The 16,352-nt window shown below is 45.7% G+C and overlaps 2 protein-coding genes and 1 pseudogene across 2 annotated transcripts; 1 reads left to right on the top strand and 2 right to left on the bottom strand.

Moving 5' to 3' along the window:
- The first annotated feature begins 717 nt into the window (after window positions 1-717).
- LOC129487742 (protein mago nashi homolog 2-like) lies at window positions 718-1,547 on the top strand (annotated as a pseudogene).
- A 5,622-nt stretch (window positions 1,548-7,169) lies between these two features.
- LOC129487743 (large ribosomal subunit protein eL32-like) lies at window positions 7,170-7,668 on the bottom strand. The gene has a single exon (XM_055289041.2). The coding sequence runs from the start codon at window positions 7,641-7,643 to the stop codon at window positions 7,236-7,238; it is 408 nt and encodes a 135-aa protein (XP_055145016.1). The 5' UTR covers window positions 7,644-7,668; the 3' UTR covers window positions 7,170-7,235.
- A 1,581-nt stretch (window positions 7,669-9,249) lies between these two features.
- LOC129488732 (golgin-45) lies at window positions 9,250-16,337 on the bottom strand. Its single transcript, XM_063645411.1, is given in 7 exon segments — window positions 9,250-9,814; window positions 9,879-10,142; window positions 10,471-10,860; window positions 11,127-11,292; window positions 11,607-11,656; window positions 11,659-11,795; window positions 11,798-16,337. Coding segments are annotated over 7 exon segments (1,281 nt in total). The 5' UTR covers window positions 11,832-16,337; the 3' UTR covers window positions 9,250-9,574.
- Window positions 16,338-16,352: the final 15 nt, after the last annotated feature.

Raw genomic sequence — 16,352 nt, 5'->3', positions numbered from 1 at the left:
GCCCGTTCACAGCAGATGGGGCATTTCAGCTTAACAGATATGATCTGTGACCTTCGCCAGACAACACTCAGAGGCCCTCACCATCAAGGTGCACAATTTCCATAGGGAGACTCACCATAAGCACATAATGGAATGCCAAATGAAGCAGGTGCAGGGCCCCAAATTAGAAGAAAGGAGGGAGAGACTAGTTCTCTCTTGAAGGTATCAGAGCCTGGTATCCTCATCTGCAAACTGCAGGTACCTACTCAAAGAGCCACCAAGAGGAGAAGAGATTGGGTATATGAAAGCACCGATCCAAATGCTGGCATGCAGCAATAGTTGGATCAGAATATAGATATGACTATTAGAAAGTTCTCTCTTCTATCCATACAAAATCTCCCTCTTGGTAATGATGAGGTTTTAATCTAGCACTTCTCGAAGGTGGTCCATGAACTTGTTTCCATTACCAGACCCCACCCAGAATGTCCTAGGGACAAATTCCCACTTGTCTTTGCTTCTCTTAGAAATAATCAGAATCTCTGGGGACAGAGTCCTACATGCTGCCTCTTTACCAATCTCCCTAAACAATTCTTGGGCATCACAAGGTTTGAGAACCACTGGTGAAGTGGATAAAACATTGCTTCTGGGGATGAGAGAAACATAGTTTCAAGTCCTAGCTCTGTCACTCACTGGAGATCTCAGGCCGTGGCCTCCTGTTTGTGTTTGTTTTTTAAGAAAGGGTCTCTCGGTTGTCAGGGTTTTCAGCGGGCTTCTCGGGGACAAAAATGGTTATGGCTAGCAATTTCTACCTGCGCTACTACGTAGGGCACAAGGGCAAGTTTGGGCACGAATTTCTGGAGTCTGAATTTCAGCTGAATGGAAAGCTTAGATATGCCAACAACAGCAATTACAAAAATGATGTCATGATCAGAAAAGAGGCTTATGTGCACAAGAGTTTAATGGAAGAACTGAAGAGAATTATTGATGACAGTGAAATCACTAAAGAAGATGATGCTTTGTGGCCTCCCCCTGACAGGGCTGGCTGACAGGAGCTTGAAATTGTAATTGGAGATGAGCACATTTCTTTTTTTTTTTTTTTTGAGACAGAGTCTTGCCCTGTTGCCCAGGCTGGAGTGCAATGGCGCGATCTCAGCACACCACATCCTCTGCCTCCCAGGTTCAAGCGATTCTCGTGCCTCAGCCTCCCAAGTAGCTGGGATTACAGGCACATGCCACCACACCCAGCTAATTTTGTATTTTTAGTAGAGACAAGGTCTCTCCATGTTGGCCAGGCTGGTCTCAAACTCCTGACCTCATGATCCACCCTCCTCGGCCTCCCAAAGTGCTGGTATTACAGGAGTGAGCCACCATGCCCAGCCCACATATCTTTTACCACATCAAAAATAGGTTCTCTTATTGATGTAAATCAGTCAAAAAATCCTGAAGGCCTTTGAGTATTTTACTATTTGGTACAAGACTTGAAATGTTTAGTTTTCAGTCTCACTGGATTACACTTCAAGATTAAACCAATTTAAATTGTATGCTTTTCAAGCTGTTTGTATATTTAATTAAGGGATGGGAGGGGTTATTTGTCATTTACAATATTTTTTTTTATGAATGTGAAGCTAACAAGAAAATTGTATGTAAACTGAAAATAAGAAAATACATTAGCAGGCTTAATGGTTATCCTTACTTGAGTCCACGTGGGTTGGACAGTCCCCACTGTCCCCACATTAAATTCTGTAAATAAAAGCCACCTTTTGTTAAAAATTCGTTCTAATAAAACATACCAAATCCTGAAAAAAAAAAGAGTTTCTCTCTGTGACCCAGGCAGGAGCACAGTGGTGTGATCATAGCTTACGGCAGCCTCAACCTCCTGGGCTCGAGGGATCTCCTCTCTCAGCCTCCCAAGTAGCAGCTGGGACTACAGACACGTGCCACCATGCCTGGCCAATTTTTGTGTTTTTTTGTAGAGACAGGGTCTCACTATGTTCCCCAGGCTGGTCTTGAACTCCCAGCCTCAAGCCATCTGCCCACCTCAGCCTCCCAAAGTGCTAGGATTACAGGCATTAGCCACATAGCTTGGCGTTGTTTTTTTAAGTTGAGATAACAATGGTATGTATGATGATTAAAGGCATGTCAATCATTTGAGATTTAGGCCAATGCAAAGTAAGTGCTCAGCAAATGTTAGCTATTGTTTTTCTCCTGCTAAATGCACCTTGTTGCTTCTGCTGTCCCTTTGTGGCACAGATCCAAGCCCCTTCAGCACCCCAGGAACACCCCAGCGGTATTCCCACTAGGAGCAGTCTGTGGTGCACTGGGAAGAAGCAGGGGGGAAGGGTTTGATTGTGCTTCCTGGTCCTCTTCTGACATGCTTTAAGGGCACACTTGGCCACTGGAGGGCAGCATCCACTCGCTCGTTTTTAGGAAGGACATTCTAAAAAAGCATTTTCCAGCTACAGAGGTGCAGAAGATGGAAGGAAGCCTTCATGGGGGCTTACTGGACACTGGGTTAGTTCTTTTATCCTAGTGGTTCATTTTATGCATCCTATTCCAGGCAGCCCCTAGTAAACAGATATAACCTGTCACAGAATACACAGAATAGGTTCTATAAATTTTTTTTTTTTTTTTTTTTTTGAGATGGAGTGTCGCTCTGTTGCCCAGGCTGGAGTGCAATGGCGCAATCTCGGCTCACTACACCCTCCGCCTCCTGGGTTCAAGCAGTTCTCCTGCCTCAGCCTCCTGAGTAGCTGGGACTACAGGTGCATGCAACCACGCCCGGCTAATTTTTGTATTTTTGGTAGAGATGGGGTTTCACCATATTGGTCAGCCTGGTCTCGAACTCCTGACCTCAGGCGACCCACCCACTTTGGCCTCCCACAGTTCTGGGATTACAGGCATGAGCCACCACACCCAGCCTAAGTTCTATAAAATATTAATACAACCTATAAAATATAACCTATAGAGAGATGTTTTCCTTAAAGAACTGTTTTCTCATTGTCTTGAATCATAAAATGAGAATTTTGTTTCTAAACCTGGAGTCTCCTACAGGCACCGAGGTCTCCACAGGTGACCCCTGCTGTGCCACATGCCTGCATGCCTGGACCCCCACTCCTCCTGCAGGCACACAGCTTTCTATTCTCCCGCCCCGTCCGTGGGGGCTGCCCATGAAGAACAGGCAGGCAGCTGAAGGAGAGGTGGCAGCTCCTTCCCAAGCCCTTGGTGCCCTCTCCTTACTGCAGCAGCAGGAATGGTTTCTCCACCTGTGGGTCCAAGTGTTCCAGTGCTGTTTGAGGACCTGGGGTGGGGCTCCTTCCCAGCCCATCTCAAGGGTCTAGAGCAGGACTTCTAGGTGAAGTCACTGTCCCCAAGCAGGTCCTAGAGAGTGGGCTGTGTCCTAGTTTGGGACACCCCAAAGCATTCACTAGTTGAGGGTTCTAGCACCAGTGGTTTACATGGGAGGTGCAGGGGATGGAAATAAGGAAGAGACTCAGGGAACGGGGGCTACCAGTGAGGCTGTGCTATGAGCTTAGCACCGCATGGGCATCTGCACTGAATCCTGTGGGAGAAAGAAGCGCCAAGAAACAGTCTAAAACACGTGCCTCAGAATCATCCCATCCAAGTGTGAGGGAGCTGAGGGCCTCAGACACCCACCCTGAGGGCTGAGGGCTGCTCTTCGTGGCTGCTTCTTCAGTAGCCTGCTCCATTCACAGGCAGAGTGAGGTCTTCTGCAGTTCTGGGGGGAAAGCCCCAGGCACAGAGATGCAGGTACACACAGGTGGAAGTTTGCTGGAGCAAACTGAAGGGTGGGACAGGCACGGGCGGGGTGGTGACAGCTGCTGCTAGAGGCTACCTTCACCTCTGACTCAGGTGCTGGCTGTCTATTGTCTCAACAGCGCTTCTCCTGGATCTGGGTTGGGAGCCCACTCCTCCCCATGCTCATGGATGTCTGTCCTGCCTGTTGACTAGCATCTGCCTCTGGAGAAGCCCATGCCCTATATGAGTTTTGGGGGCAGGCAGAATGGGTTTCTGTTGCTTGTGATAAGGAGCCCTGACACACATTCTGAATTCAGGTGGCCTGGGGGGGGCTGCACCCTCCACCCTAGGGCAAGCATACAACCCAAGCTAGGCCTCAAACAGTAAGCGTAGAAAGTAAACAGTTTCCTCTTTAAAGTTACCCTTCTTGTTAAAGAATAAGTCTTAAGTGTTAGAAATAATAGTTTCTTTTAAAGCCTAACTTCCTTCAAGCCTCCTTGCTTTGTGCTATTAACTCTTTGTTAAGCCCTATCCTATGTAGCTGTTAGATATAAAGGAATAAGTGCATTCTATGTCCTTATCCTTTAACCAAAATACTTGTGCTAGACATGCTCACAGGCACATAATACAGTCTATGTCCTTGTACTTTAACCAAGATATTTGTGCCGGACATGCTCCCAGGCATGTCCCAGCTTGTAGCCTATGCCCCTTCCCTATTTGGCATAAGCAACTTCCTCTTTTCCTTTGTTCTCCCTTGCCTTTACTTATTTAGAAAAGTTTTAAATTATTAGCCTGTTGGGTTTTAGTTTAGATTGTGAGATCTGGCTCCAGCCAACGGAGACAGAACACAGTAGCAGGGACAAGATGCGTAAAGGATAAAAATTGCTTCCCTCTTTTGTTCAGGTGTGCTCTCACCATTGTTCCATCTGCAAGGAGCATCCTTTCTGTAGAAAGTAAAATTGCCTTGCTGAGAAAACTTTTTGTCTGAATGCTAATTTTTCCTTGCAGTGCCAAGGAACAAGCATTCTATTTCTGAATAAACATTTTACATATAACAATAAGCAAAACCCACTGTCCTGGCTGGGGCCACTATGTTGCCTGCCTCTAGCTGGGGTCACTCCTTTTGCTCTCTGCCAGACTTGCAATCACAAGGTGGGGAAGCTGGAGCTGCTGGAAGTCATTTTGCTGCCTCAGAGAGAGACACTTTTGAGAATGGGGTCCAGCCAGAGAAGCCAGGCCCTGCTGGCATTTGAGTCTCTGCCTCAGCCACCTGGAAAGTCAGCATTACCTCTGGACACTTCAGTTATTTGAGCCAGTAACTTATCTTTTTTTTTTTTTTTTTTTTTTTTTTCCGAGACAGCATCTTACTCTGCTGAGTGCAGTAGTGGGATCTCAGCTCACTGCAACCTCCACCTCCTGGGCTCAAGCAATTCTTGTGCCTCAGCCTCCCTGAGTAGCTGGGACTACAGGCATGTGCCAACATGCCCAGCTAATTTTTTGTATTTTAGTAGAGACGAGGTTTCGCCACGTTGCACAGGCTGGTCTCGAACCCCTGAGTTCAGGCAATCCACCCACCTTGGCCTCCCAAAGTGCTGGGATTACAGGCATGAGCCATCACACCCAGCTTATCCTTCTGTCTTTACCAGTTTAGATTGGGTTTTATGTTTCCTGCACCCAGAAGGGTCCTAACCACTATACAATCTAATGGTTACTGTCACCCACAAATGACACTGGGTTGGGTACACTGATGACTTATTACATTTATTATCTCATGCCGATTGTACACAAAACCAAATTATTCCCACCTCCACTTCTCTCTCTCCTCCCGACCATCATGGCCCCAAACTTTGCTGTCCTGTACAGAGCACTGGGCTACAAGTCGGGAGACGTGAGTTCTCACCTTAGCTCTGCCTCAGCCCCTGTGATTTACAGCAAGGCAACCCATGCTCCCAGGCCTTGGTTTTCTCCTACAATGAATGGGAAGGTTGGACTCCATGACTTCAAAGGTGTTTCCAACACTAACATTCTATGGACATTCTTCTCTTTCCTCAGCTGCATTTAGCCAGTCACTGAGAACCACAGAAGTTCCCTTGAAAATCTCTAACCCATTCCTTCTGCATTCCCCATTTCTATTACCTATATAATAAGAATGGGTTTCTCTCTTTCTTCTTTAAATGCTGCTTTCATCATGGAGCGCAAATTTGGAACTAAAAAGAATCTTGCAGTGAGTACAGCCCAGGAAGCCCCCTCCCTCCCTCACCACCAGAAGATTCTGGAAGAGCAAGCAGAGATTTCCATTCATTTTGATCCTCAAAGTCCCAAATGAGGTTCAACCACTTGATCTTACCAAACCACTCAGTGTTAGTGGTCGTGTCCTGCCCATCTCTCTCTCACAGTCCTTATAACATTTGCTTTGAGTAGGACTTGAGTTATAAATCCAATCTGAAATCCACCTGCACTAGCTCAAAGTAGAGAAGGGAAATAAATGCACCTGTAATCCCAGCTATTCAGGAGGTTGAACCAGGAAGATTGCTTGAGCCCAGGAGGTCGAGGCTGCAGTGAGCTATGATTGCACCACTGCACTTCAGCCTGGGTGACAGAGTGAGACCTCATCTCTTAAAAAAAAGAAAAAATTAAGTTTTGCTTAAAAAAAGAAAGAAAAGGAAAATGTGTCACGAGGTACCAGGATACAATTCATGTCACTCACCCACAGGCTTGGGCTGACATGTGGCAGGATCTCTTCTCCACTGTGAGCATTGCTTCATTCTTCTCTCGTCAGAGACCAGCTCTCTGTGCTTCACAGCCACATTGGCAGAAAACCACCAGCTTCTGAGCTCCCAAGTTATCAGTCCAGCCGGAGATTGAAGTAACTCTTTTCAGCTGCTTCACCACGCTGTTGAGATTGAAGTAACTCTTTTCAGCTGCTTCACCACACTGTTGAGATTGAAGTAACTCTTTTCAGCTGCTTCACCACGCTGTCGACTCACATTTAGAGTCTTCTCAGCCTCTTTTCCATGTGGTCCCACCATATCTTCCCAACCTGGAGACAGGTTTTGGTTTTTTAGACCCAGTTTCAGGGTTTTACGTTTATTACTATGAAATGTAGCCTTGTAAGATTACTCCCATCATGACTGCCTATTAAGGTCTTTTCGAACCTCAAATCTCCCATTTACTTTATTGGCTTCATAATGGCCATGAGTTTGATGAGTCCAAGTCATTAAGAAAAATGACTGGCTGGGAATAATCACTGGTCCTCACAGCATGCAGAAATGTCCCTGCAAGTTGTCAGATGCATAAGCCAGCACATTCTGGCATGTTCATTCCCACAGCCATTTAGTCCTCTAGTGGGACTCTCCATCCACTCCCCTTTCCCCATCGTTCCCACCAGGATTAGGGGAGACGCTGCTTGTCTGAATTTCAGCAAGGACAGAGACATCGTTGTTTTTTTTTTTTTGGCAGTTTTTACATTTATTTAAACAGAAAATGTGCACACAAGCTGTCTACTCATTTTCTTCGCTGCGCAGCCTGGCATTGGGGTTGGTGACTCTGATGGCCAGTTGGGCAGCTCTTTCCACGACGGCTTTGCGGTTCTTGGAGGAAACATTGTGAGCGATCTCGGCACAGTAAGATTTGTTGCACATCAGCAGCACTTCCAGCTCCTTGACGTTGTGGACCAGGAACTTCTGGAAGCCACTGGGCAGCATGTGCTTTGTGTTTTTGTTGCTTCCATAACCAATGTTGGGCATCAAGATCTGGCCCCTGAATCTTCTACGAACCCTGTTGTCAATGCCTCTGGGTTTCTGCCAGTTACACTTAATTTTGACATATCGGTCTGACTGGTGCCGGATGAACTTCTTGGTTCTCTTTTTGACAATCTTGGGCTTCACAAGGGGTCTGAGGGCAGCCATGATGCCGAGGAGGAGATGGGTGCCACCTTCGTAGGCAGCGCCAAGGAAGAGACCAGAGATATCTTTATATTGCTCTTCTGTAGAGCCTGGTATCCAACCCCAAAAGAAGAGTTAATCAAGCAGAGCCTCTTCTACCTGGAACTGGGCTGGGCCCAGGGATCCCTGTATTTTTTTTTTTTGGGTGGGGGGACGGGGGACGGAATCTCGCTCTGTTGCCCAGGCTGGAGTGCAGTGGCTCGGTCTTGGCTCACTGCAAACTCCACCTCCTGGGTTCAAGGGATTCTCCTGCCTCAGCCTCCCGAGTAGCTAGGGTTACAGCTAGGATTACAGGTGCCTGCCACCATGCCCGGCTAATTTTTTGTATTTTTAGTAGAGATGGGGTTTCACCATGTTGGCTAGGCTGGTCTTGAACTCTTGACCTTGTAATCCACCCACCTCAGCCTCCCAGAGCACTGGGATTACAGGTGTGAGCCACCACGCCTGGACCCCCGTATCCTTTTACAAGTGCTCACAAGCCATCTTTTAAATAGCTTGTTTCCAGAAGCCAGCTTCCCCAGGTATTGGGAGTTTGCAAAATTTCTCTTGCATTGTTGGTTGGAAAAGTAGGACTTAAGGAGATTTCTAGACAAGAAAGCATGATTAGAAATAGAAGATGCTACAGAGTGCAATTAGAAAGTGTATCTTAAGGTAATCTGTGATAAGAGGGGATGTTTTATATTGCCTTTTTTAAGTTGACATTAAAATATATTATTATTTGACCAGATTTGTCTTTTGAAGACTTCTCTACTGATAGGCACTTCTGCAACAAATTTGCATAATTTGATATATTTTGTTATTATTCTTAAAGGCCAATCAATGGGTATTTATGATGGCTCATAATAAATATACAATAGTATATATTACATAATATATATTAATTGATGGGTTGCATTTTTTTCTTTGAGCTTATACAATGTTTTAGAAACAGTCTACTTTTTATGAATATCAAGTGGATATTCCTGTGTTGCCTTTGCTAAAAAGAGTCAACAGTTAAGAATCTGTTTCTTTTATCTATGTCAGATTGTGTCCATTCAGAATACAGAATCCCCTGCATAAAACTAACATGTTTTGCTGAAGTACTTGTTAATTTGGCTCTAAAGTATTTATTCTTTTTCTAACTTATAGCATTTATTTTAAAAAGATTAATCCCTTCATCCATTTCTCCAAGGTTCTTTTGTAGCTCAAAAAATTACCATAAAGGGAAAGAAAGCCCTCTGGCCCTCTACTACAATTACTTTAGAGTAGGGGTCAGAAAACTTTTTCTGTGATGGATCAAACAGTAAATACTGTAGGCTTTGCAAGCCATACATGCTCTGCTGCATCTACTCAACTCTGCAGCTATAGTGCAAAAACAACCTAGACAATAGTGAATGAATGGGTGCGGCCATATTTGACTCATGGTGGTAGTTTGCCTACCCTTGCTTTAGTGTAACTAAATTAACACTGTTCATATAAAATATCCAGTAAGATAAATAATAATTTAGTGCTTAAAAGAAAGTTATAGAACCTTTTTCTTTTAGAGTCCTTTAGGAAAAGCATCATGTATTGCTTGGAAAGTATTCTCCATTTTAAATATTAAATACAGTTTAACACACAAGAATATCCAACTCGATATTTATAAAAAGTAGACGGTTTCTAAAACATTGTATAAGCTCAAAGAAAAAAATGCAACTGTATTTAAATTTTAAATACAGTTTCATTCTTTTATTACCCTGAGATATTTATTAAGAAGGGGTAATCTGGAGTCTAGTACATAAAACATCTTTGGGTATATACACTTTGTAAATAGGAAGTGATATTACTTCTAGCATTGTAAGAACCCCAGCTCCCAAATAATAATGACTCTCGGGTAATAAGCAAGTACCTGTAGCATGCCTCCAATATATTGACTGTTAAAGGGCAGTAAGTTCTCCCTGGCAGTGACTGCAGGAATTGAAAGTTATATTTTCATATCTAGCCTAGGGATGAAATCATCCAAAATTTTTCTTTGCAGCAAGTAAGGTGGCTGGTGAAAACTCAAAACATGGATTATCAGGCGAGCTCTCTGTATAGGTAGTTGGATCTGAAGTTCGTAGAACCATTTCAGCCATTTTCTCAGCTGGGGTGCTGCAGAATTCAACTGTCGATGGAATCTTCTTTTGATAGTTAATGCCAACATTTCCCAGAAGATGAGAATTTACTGCTGCAGAATTCAACTGTCGATGGAATCTTTTTTTGATAGTTAATGCCAACATTTCCCAGAAGATGAGAATTTACTGCTTTTGCCAACTTGTGATTTGTTAATGCCAGCTCTGCTGTGCTGTGGGGTTGTACACTAGGGGAGTAAGGTTGCCCTCTTCCCCACTGCAAGGAGACTAAGAGCTCCTCCAATAATTTCTGGGTAGCTATCATTTCCTGATGAAACTGTTCCCGTTCACTTAGGAGATCCTGTATGGCCCCACGTGCATCATGTTTTTGACGCTGTAAAACTGCTCTTGAGGCTGGGTGCAGTGGCTCACGCCTGTCATCCCAGTACTGTGGGAGGCTGAAGCAGCAGGATCACTTGATGCCAGGAGTTCGAGACCAGGCTGGCCAATATGGTGAAACCCCGTCTCTACTAAAAATACAAAAATTAGCCAGGCGTGGTGATGCGTGCCTGTAATCCCAGCTACTTGGGAGGCTGAGGCACAAGAATTGCTTGAACCCGGGAAGCAGAGGTTGCAGTGAGCCGAGATTGCACCACTGCACTCCAGCCTGGGCAACAAAGCGAGACTCCGCCTCAAAAAAAAAAAAAAAAGAAAAACAAAACTGCTCTTGATGCTCTTGAGTTGGTTAACTCATCTGCCATTACCCTGCTTGCAAGGAATTTACTTCGCCATACATCACACTGTATTAACATACGTTCTAACTGTTTGGAAAGCTGAGCTGTGTTTCAACCTAGGGCTTCATTTTCTAAAATAAGCTGATTTTTCTCAAGGACTAGACAATCAAAGTGATACTGAAGATCATCCCCAACAGAAGCCACCAGCAACTTTTTAAACTCGTGATTTACCTCCGTCTGTATACGGAGCTGGTTTCAAAGACCTTCTTTGTCCTGTAGTAAACTTCTTTCATAATTCTTGAGCTTTTCCTTTTTCTTTTTTTTTTTTTTTTTTTTTTTTTTTTTTTTGAGACAGAGTCTCGCTCTGTCGCCTAGTCTGGAGTGCAGTGGCACGATCTCGGCTCACTGCAACCTCTGCCTCCCGGGTTCAAGCGATTCTTCTGCCTCAGCCTCCCGAGTAGCTGGGACTACAGGCGCACACCACCACGCCTGGCTAATTTTTGTATTTTTAGTAGAGACAGGGTTTCACCATATTGGCCAGGCTGGTCTCAAACTCCTGACCTCGTGATCCACCTGCCTCAGCCTCCCAAAGTGCTGGGGTTACAGGTGTGAGCCAGCCTCCGATACATTCTTTACTCTGAGAGTTCCTTATTAGGTTCTATAACTCCCTCTGACTGACCAAGGAATTCTCCTTTATGATGTCCCAGAGACATCATAATTTTGTTGGAGCTGTCATGAGTTATTGTATTTTTGTTGGAGCTATCATGAGTTCTAGCAGCTTTGGGACCTAATATTCTTTTTTTCTTTTTTCTTTTTTGAGACAGAGTTTTGCTCGTTGCCCAGGCTGCAGTGTGGTGGCACAATCTTGGCTCACCGCAACCTCTGCCTCCCGGGTTCAAGCAATTCTCCTGCCTCACCCTCCCGAGTAGCTGGGATTACAGGTGCCCACCACCACACCCAGCTAATTTTGTATTTTTAGTAGAGACTGGGTTTCTCCATGTTGGTCAGGCTGGTCTCAAACTCCCAACCTCAGGTGATCTGCCTGCCTTGGCCTCACCAAAGTTCTGGGATTGCAGGCGTGAGCCATCACGCCCAGAGGGACCTAATATCCTTACAGCTTCCACTTCTACTGCTTTTCAGTGAGCATTTTCCCTGGCTGAACCCCTGGGCTATCTGTGATGGAACTGTTTTCTTCCATGGACACTGAAGGCTATGATGCCTTCTGGATTGGACGCCAGAGGGAACTTCAGCAGATTTAGGTGGCTCCTCAGTTTCCATTCCATCTCCTGCTCCTCAGTTTGGGGATGAAGTAGGGCGACTTTGGTTTTTAAACTTTTAAGAGTAGGCATTTTTTGCCCTTAACCACTGAAAATGCACTCCAAGACTTCTGCTGAACAACCTCTAAGATTCTTATTCTCCCCACTTCAGGGGGCTTCACTTGACAGGCTCTTTGAATCGGTATCACCAGGATAACTTCTCACAGACCTCTTCCATTCCAAAGACCCGCCCAGGCCCTCCAGACATCCCTTACATTGCCTTTGGATTAAGTTCAGGATGTATCTTTCTTTTCCTCTTCCACCAAAAATAGAATCCAGATTTCGGGGACTTGACAGGCAATAGAGCCCATAGGCCATATTATACTCAATCTAAGATATGATCAGATTCATAGAAGCTCCATTATTTTATGAGCTATAAAGTGTAACCAGTTAAACCACAACACAATGCTTTCTTTAGAATTTTATTATGTTCTTTATGTACTCATATATGTACATTATTACTTATTGAAAGAGCTCAGACTTTTTTAGACATGTATCATGTACAATATGAGGAAAGCAAATTTGCTAAAATTCTCTTCTGAATCCCTTGTCAGAGTCTTTTTTTTTTTTTTTTTTTTTGAGACAGTTTCACACTGTCACCCAGGCTGGAACGCAGTGGCGTGATCTCGGCTCACCGCAACCTCCGTCTCCCGGGTTCAAGCGATTCTCCTGCCTCAGCCTCCCGAGTAGCTGAGATTACAGGCACCCACCACCACACTCAGCTAATTTTTTGTATTTTTAGTAGAGGCAGGGTTTCACCATGTTGGTCAGGCTGGTCTCGAACTCCTGACCTCATGATTCACCCACCTCAGCCTCCCAAAGTGCTGGGATTACAGGCCTGAGCTACTGTGCCCAGCCCAGAGTCTTTAAGTGCCTGTTTTTCACACACTGTTGCCTGCTGTGCCATCAATAGAACTGAAAATGCAGCATTTCTTTTTCTTTCTTTCTCTCTCCCCCCTCCCTCCCTCTCTCCCTCCCTCTCTTACTCCCTTCCTTCCTTCAGCACGATCTCGGCTCACTGCAACCTCCATCTCCCAGGTTCAAGTGATTCTCCTGCCTCAGCCGCCCAAGTAGCTGGGATTACAGGCACACGCCACCACATCCGGCTAATTTTGTATTTTTAGTAGAGATGGAGTTTCCCCATGTTGCTGAGGCTGGTCTTGAACTTCTGGGCTCGAGTGATCCGCCCACCTCAGCCTGCCAAAGTGCTGGGATTACAGGCGTGAGCCACTGCACCCTGGCCAGCATTTCTTAAGCCAGTACTACACCATGACCATCAGCATTTTCTCTCTAGGCACCTACTATGCAAGTTTTGATACTGGAGCTTGATCTGACCAGGAGATAAGATTAATGGAAGTTTTTGAGACAACAGACAGGACTCACATTCCTGTCTCGAATAGGCAAGCAATGACACTAAGTCATGACTACTATCTGGCCAAGAGCAATTGTAAGACACCATTAATCCTAAAGTGAGATCGATTGTATGCTGTATTTCAATATCAGGGATGCTAAAATGTGAAAATTGATGAATTGAGACAGTCCTTATGAGGCCACCTTTTGGGTTATCCTAAAGGTGATACCCAATCTAGCCCATGAGCAATGGCCCCAGCCTCATCCACTGACAGGCATCACTTTATCAGACCAGGTCAGACTGGGCCAAGTGTGTCCTGGATATTTGGAATTGGGACTAGTCTCTTGTGTCAAGAAAATGTCAACACTAGGCACTGTGGAATTGACCTCTGCCACCATGGGGAGGTGTGCACCCAAAGCTGGGCTGCAGGGAGAGGAGGGAGGCTGACACACAGAGAGGGGCCAAGATAAGCTAGAGAGAAGGCAGGACCTCAGCCTCCCAAGGGCTTTCCAGTTCTGTACTGATGCTTACCTGGAGCTGGGCTGCCCTCTGGCTTCTGCATCTGAGACAACAGGAAGCTTTACAATCATTTCCCCTGTGTCTTTAAGCTGGCTAGTTGGCCCATGTCGCTGACAAAGAGCCCCACTGCACCACCTTCGCTGTGCTTGCCCAGGGCTCAACTGCATTTCAGACAGCAGCTTCTCCACCCCTTTTGGGGCTGTGAAAGCCGTGACGGTCACAAAACAACTCACAAAGCAACTTCTAGAGCTACTGCTCAGCTGAGGATCCTATGAGGCAGTGTTTGAGTGTCCCATAAGGCTCAGGCCCAGCTCCTGCCGAGTTACCTATGTCCTGTCCCCCTAAGCTTGGCCTCATCTGTAGTGGGCTGAGGGAGGGGCAGCCTGTAACCTTGGAGACCACCAAGTGAGGTCACTTGCCCCATTCATGGATTAAGCCCACAGCTGTCACCTCAGCCCTTTGCCACTAACCAGTTGAGCTAAGCAGCCCACCCATCTCCTGCTGGGCCCAGCTATTCTGGCCTTTTTGGGCTCTCAGAGCTTGGAAGCTTCCTTCTCCCCTCTCCATGGATGGCGCTTTTAAGGCTTAGGAGGTCAAGTCCAGCAGCTAAGGCAGCCTCCCAAGGGCCAATGTTGCACACTCAGGCCTTTGAAGCTAGGACAGTTTCTCCAGCAGGTCATGCCTATGCCATGGGTCACTGACGTCAGGGAGGCAGCCAGCTTCCCATTGCATGAATGATGGAGCACATATTAACTTCCTATGGTTGCTGTAACAAATTATCACAAATGAAGTGGCTTAAAACAACACAAACGCATTATCTCACAGTTCTGGAGAACAGAGACCCAAAATGGGTCTGTAGACCTGCATTCTATCTGGAGGTTCTCATTGAGAATCTGTTTCCTTGGCTTTTCTAGCTTCTAGAGGCTGTCCGCATCCATTGGCTTGTGGCCTCACATCACTCCAACCCCTGCTTCTGTTGTCACATTTCCTCTGATGCTGACATGCCTGCTCCCTAAAGACCCACCCAGATAATCCAGAACAATCTCCCCACCTCAAGATTCTTAATCACATCTGCAAAGTCTTATTTGTCATATAAACTAACAATCATGGGTTCCAGGGACTAGGACATGGACATCTTGGGGGACAATTACTCAGCCTACTACTACTCAGCACAGAGACTGAAAGCGGGTTCCCCTTAATGGTATTTTTCTGTAATCAGGCCTTTTTCTTTAAGAATATTTTAAACAGCATAACAAAGCACAGCTGACTTTTTTTCCCCATTTTACAGACAGGGTCTTGCTATGTTGTTCAGGCTGGACTCAAAACTCCTGGGCGCAAGTGATCCTCACCTCAGCCTCCCAAGTAGCTGGCACTACGGACATGCAACACCATGCCCTGCTAGAGCTGGTTTTTATACAACTCTAGGGACAATACCAATTGCCACTTATTAAATGCCTACTGTGTGCCAGGGAGAGAAGGAAAGCAACATTATCGGCCCCATTTAAGGAGGAAACTTGCCCAAGGTAATCCAAATGGCCAGGGGCAGGCAGACTCGAGCTCACATCTGCCTCCCTTGACAGGCGCTGATGTTGAGGTTGTATTTCTTCCCTTGGCATCCATAGTGCAGACCCTAAAGTCTCGTTTGGGTTGGGGAGCTTTGGAGCCTTAAATTCAGAGGCGCTTCACACAGCTCATGCCACCTGCAGAAATACCAGAGAGCCTGGCATAGGCCAAAGAACTGGCAAAGCCTTCAGTCTCTCCTCACCACCTCAGGAAATTGAATCTGTTCTCCCTCCTAGTAACTCACTTAGCCAAATGACTACACATGTTGGGCACTAACCCCATGTCCAAGAGACAACTATGAGCTGATCCAGTGATGGAGGAGGTGGGTGGCAGCTAGGTCACACTCCTGCCACAGATTTGGTACCCAGAACAGTCATTAGGGTTTTGTTAAGGGATGGACAGGCCAGAGAGAGGAGAGATGGGCCTTCATGAGGATATCAACAAAGTCCCTACAAAAAAGTCAGAGGTAGATAAAAATATTAGGCAGGAAAGAGATGTAATGGATTCATCCCACTGACGCATGAACAATTAATTGCCACCTGTCAATTGTCAATGGGGAGAATTCCATCCGCCCAATCATTTAAAGTAAGCTGGAACCGGTTACAGTGAGAATTGGCCAAGGATGAAATTCAAAGGATGCCCAGGGGGCAAGTGATGTAATGGGTTGCAAAACAAAGGTCAGATAAAAGGCATGGGCTCAGGGGCCCTGGTGCCAGAGCAGACGGCATCCTATAGAGACTATATTTCACTCTGGAGAAGCTAGAGCAGTACACACAGTATTCGGCATTCAGGGATGGGGCCTGAGATTCTGTATTTCCAATGAACTCCCAGGTGATGCTGAACAGCTGCCATCTGTGGGTCATCTTGAATAGCAAGGGATGAGATGACTCTTAAGAGACAACTCAAGCTGTTCCCTGCAGCAAAAATAAAACGAGTGGGTGGAATACAGATGTCACAGAGCTGTTTGATGCCGTGGAAAAATGAAGGTGGGGCTTATCATCAAAAAGTCCTTTACACATCCATGACTTTCTGTCCAACTCATAGGAGACTGTGAAGAAATTACCTCTTCCTTTTTAAAATGAAGAAACTGAAGTGTAAGAAGATTGAACACAGCAGGGTCA

Source organism: Symphalangus syndactylus, chromosome 8 (genome assembly GCF_028878055.3).
Source record: "Symphalangus syndactylus isolate Jambi chromosome 8, NHGRI_mSymSyn1-v2.1_pri, whole genome shotgun sequence".
NCBI classification, from domain to species: domain Eukaryota; kingdom Metazoa; phylum Chordata; class Mammalia; order Primates; family Hylobatidae; genus Symphalangus; species Symphalangus syndactylus.
The sequence above is the reverse complement of the archived record's forward strand: the minus strand, read 5'-3'. Positions and strand labels throughout refer to the sequence as shown.

What these genes read in the sequence shown, in the direction of transcription:
- LOC129487743 (XM_055289041.2), bottom strand. Translation starts at nt 7,643, where the DNA reads ATGGCTGCCCTCAGACCCCTTGTGAAGCCCAAGATTGTCAAAAAGAGA.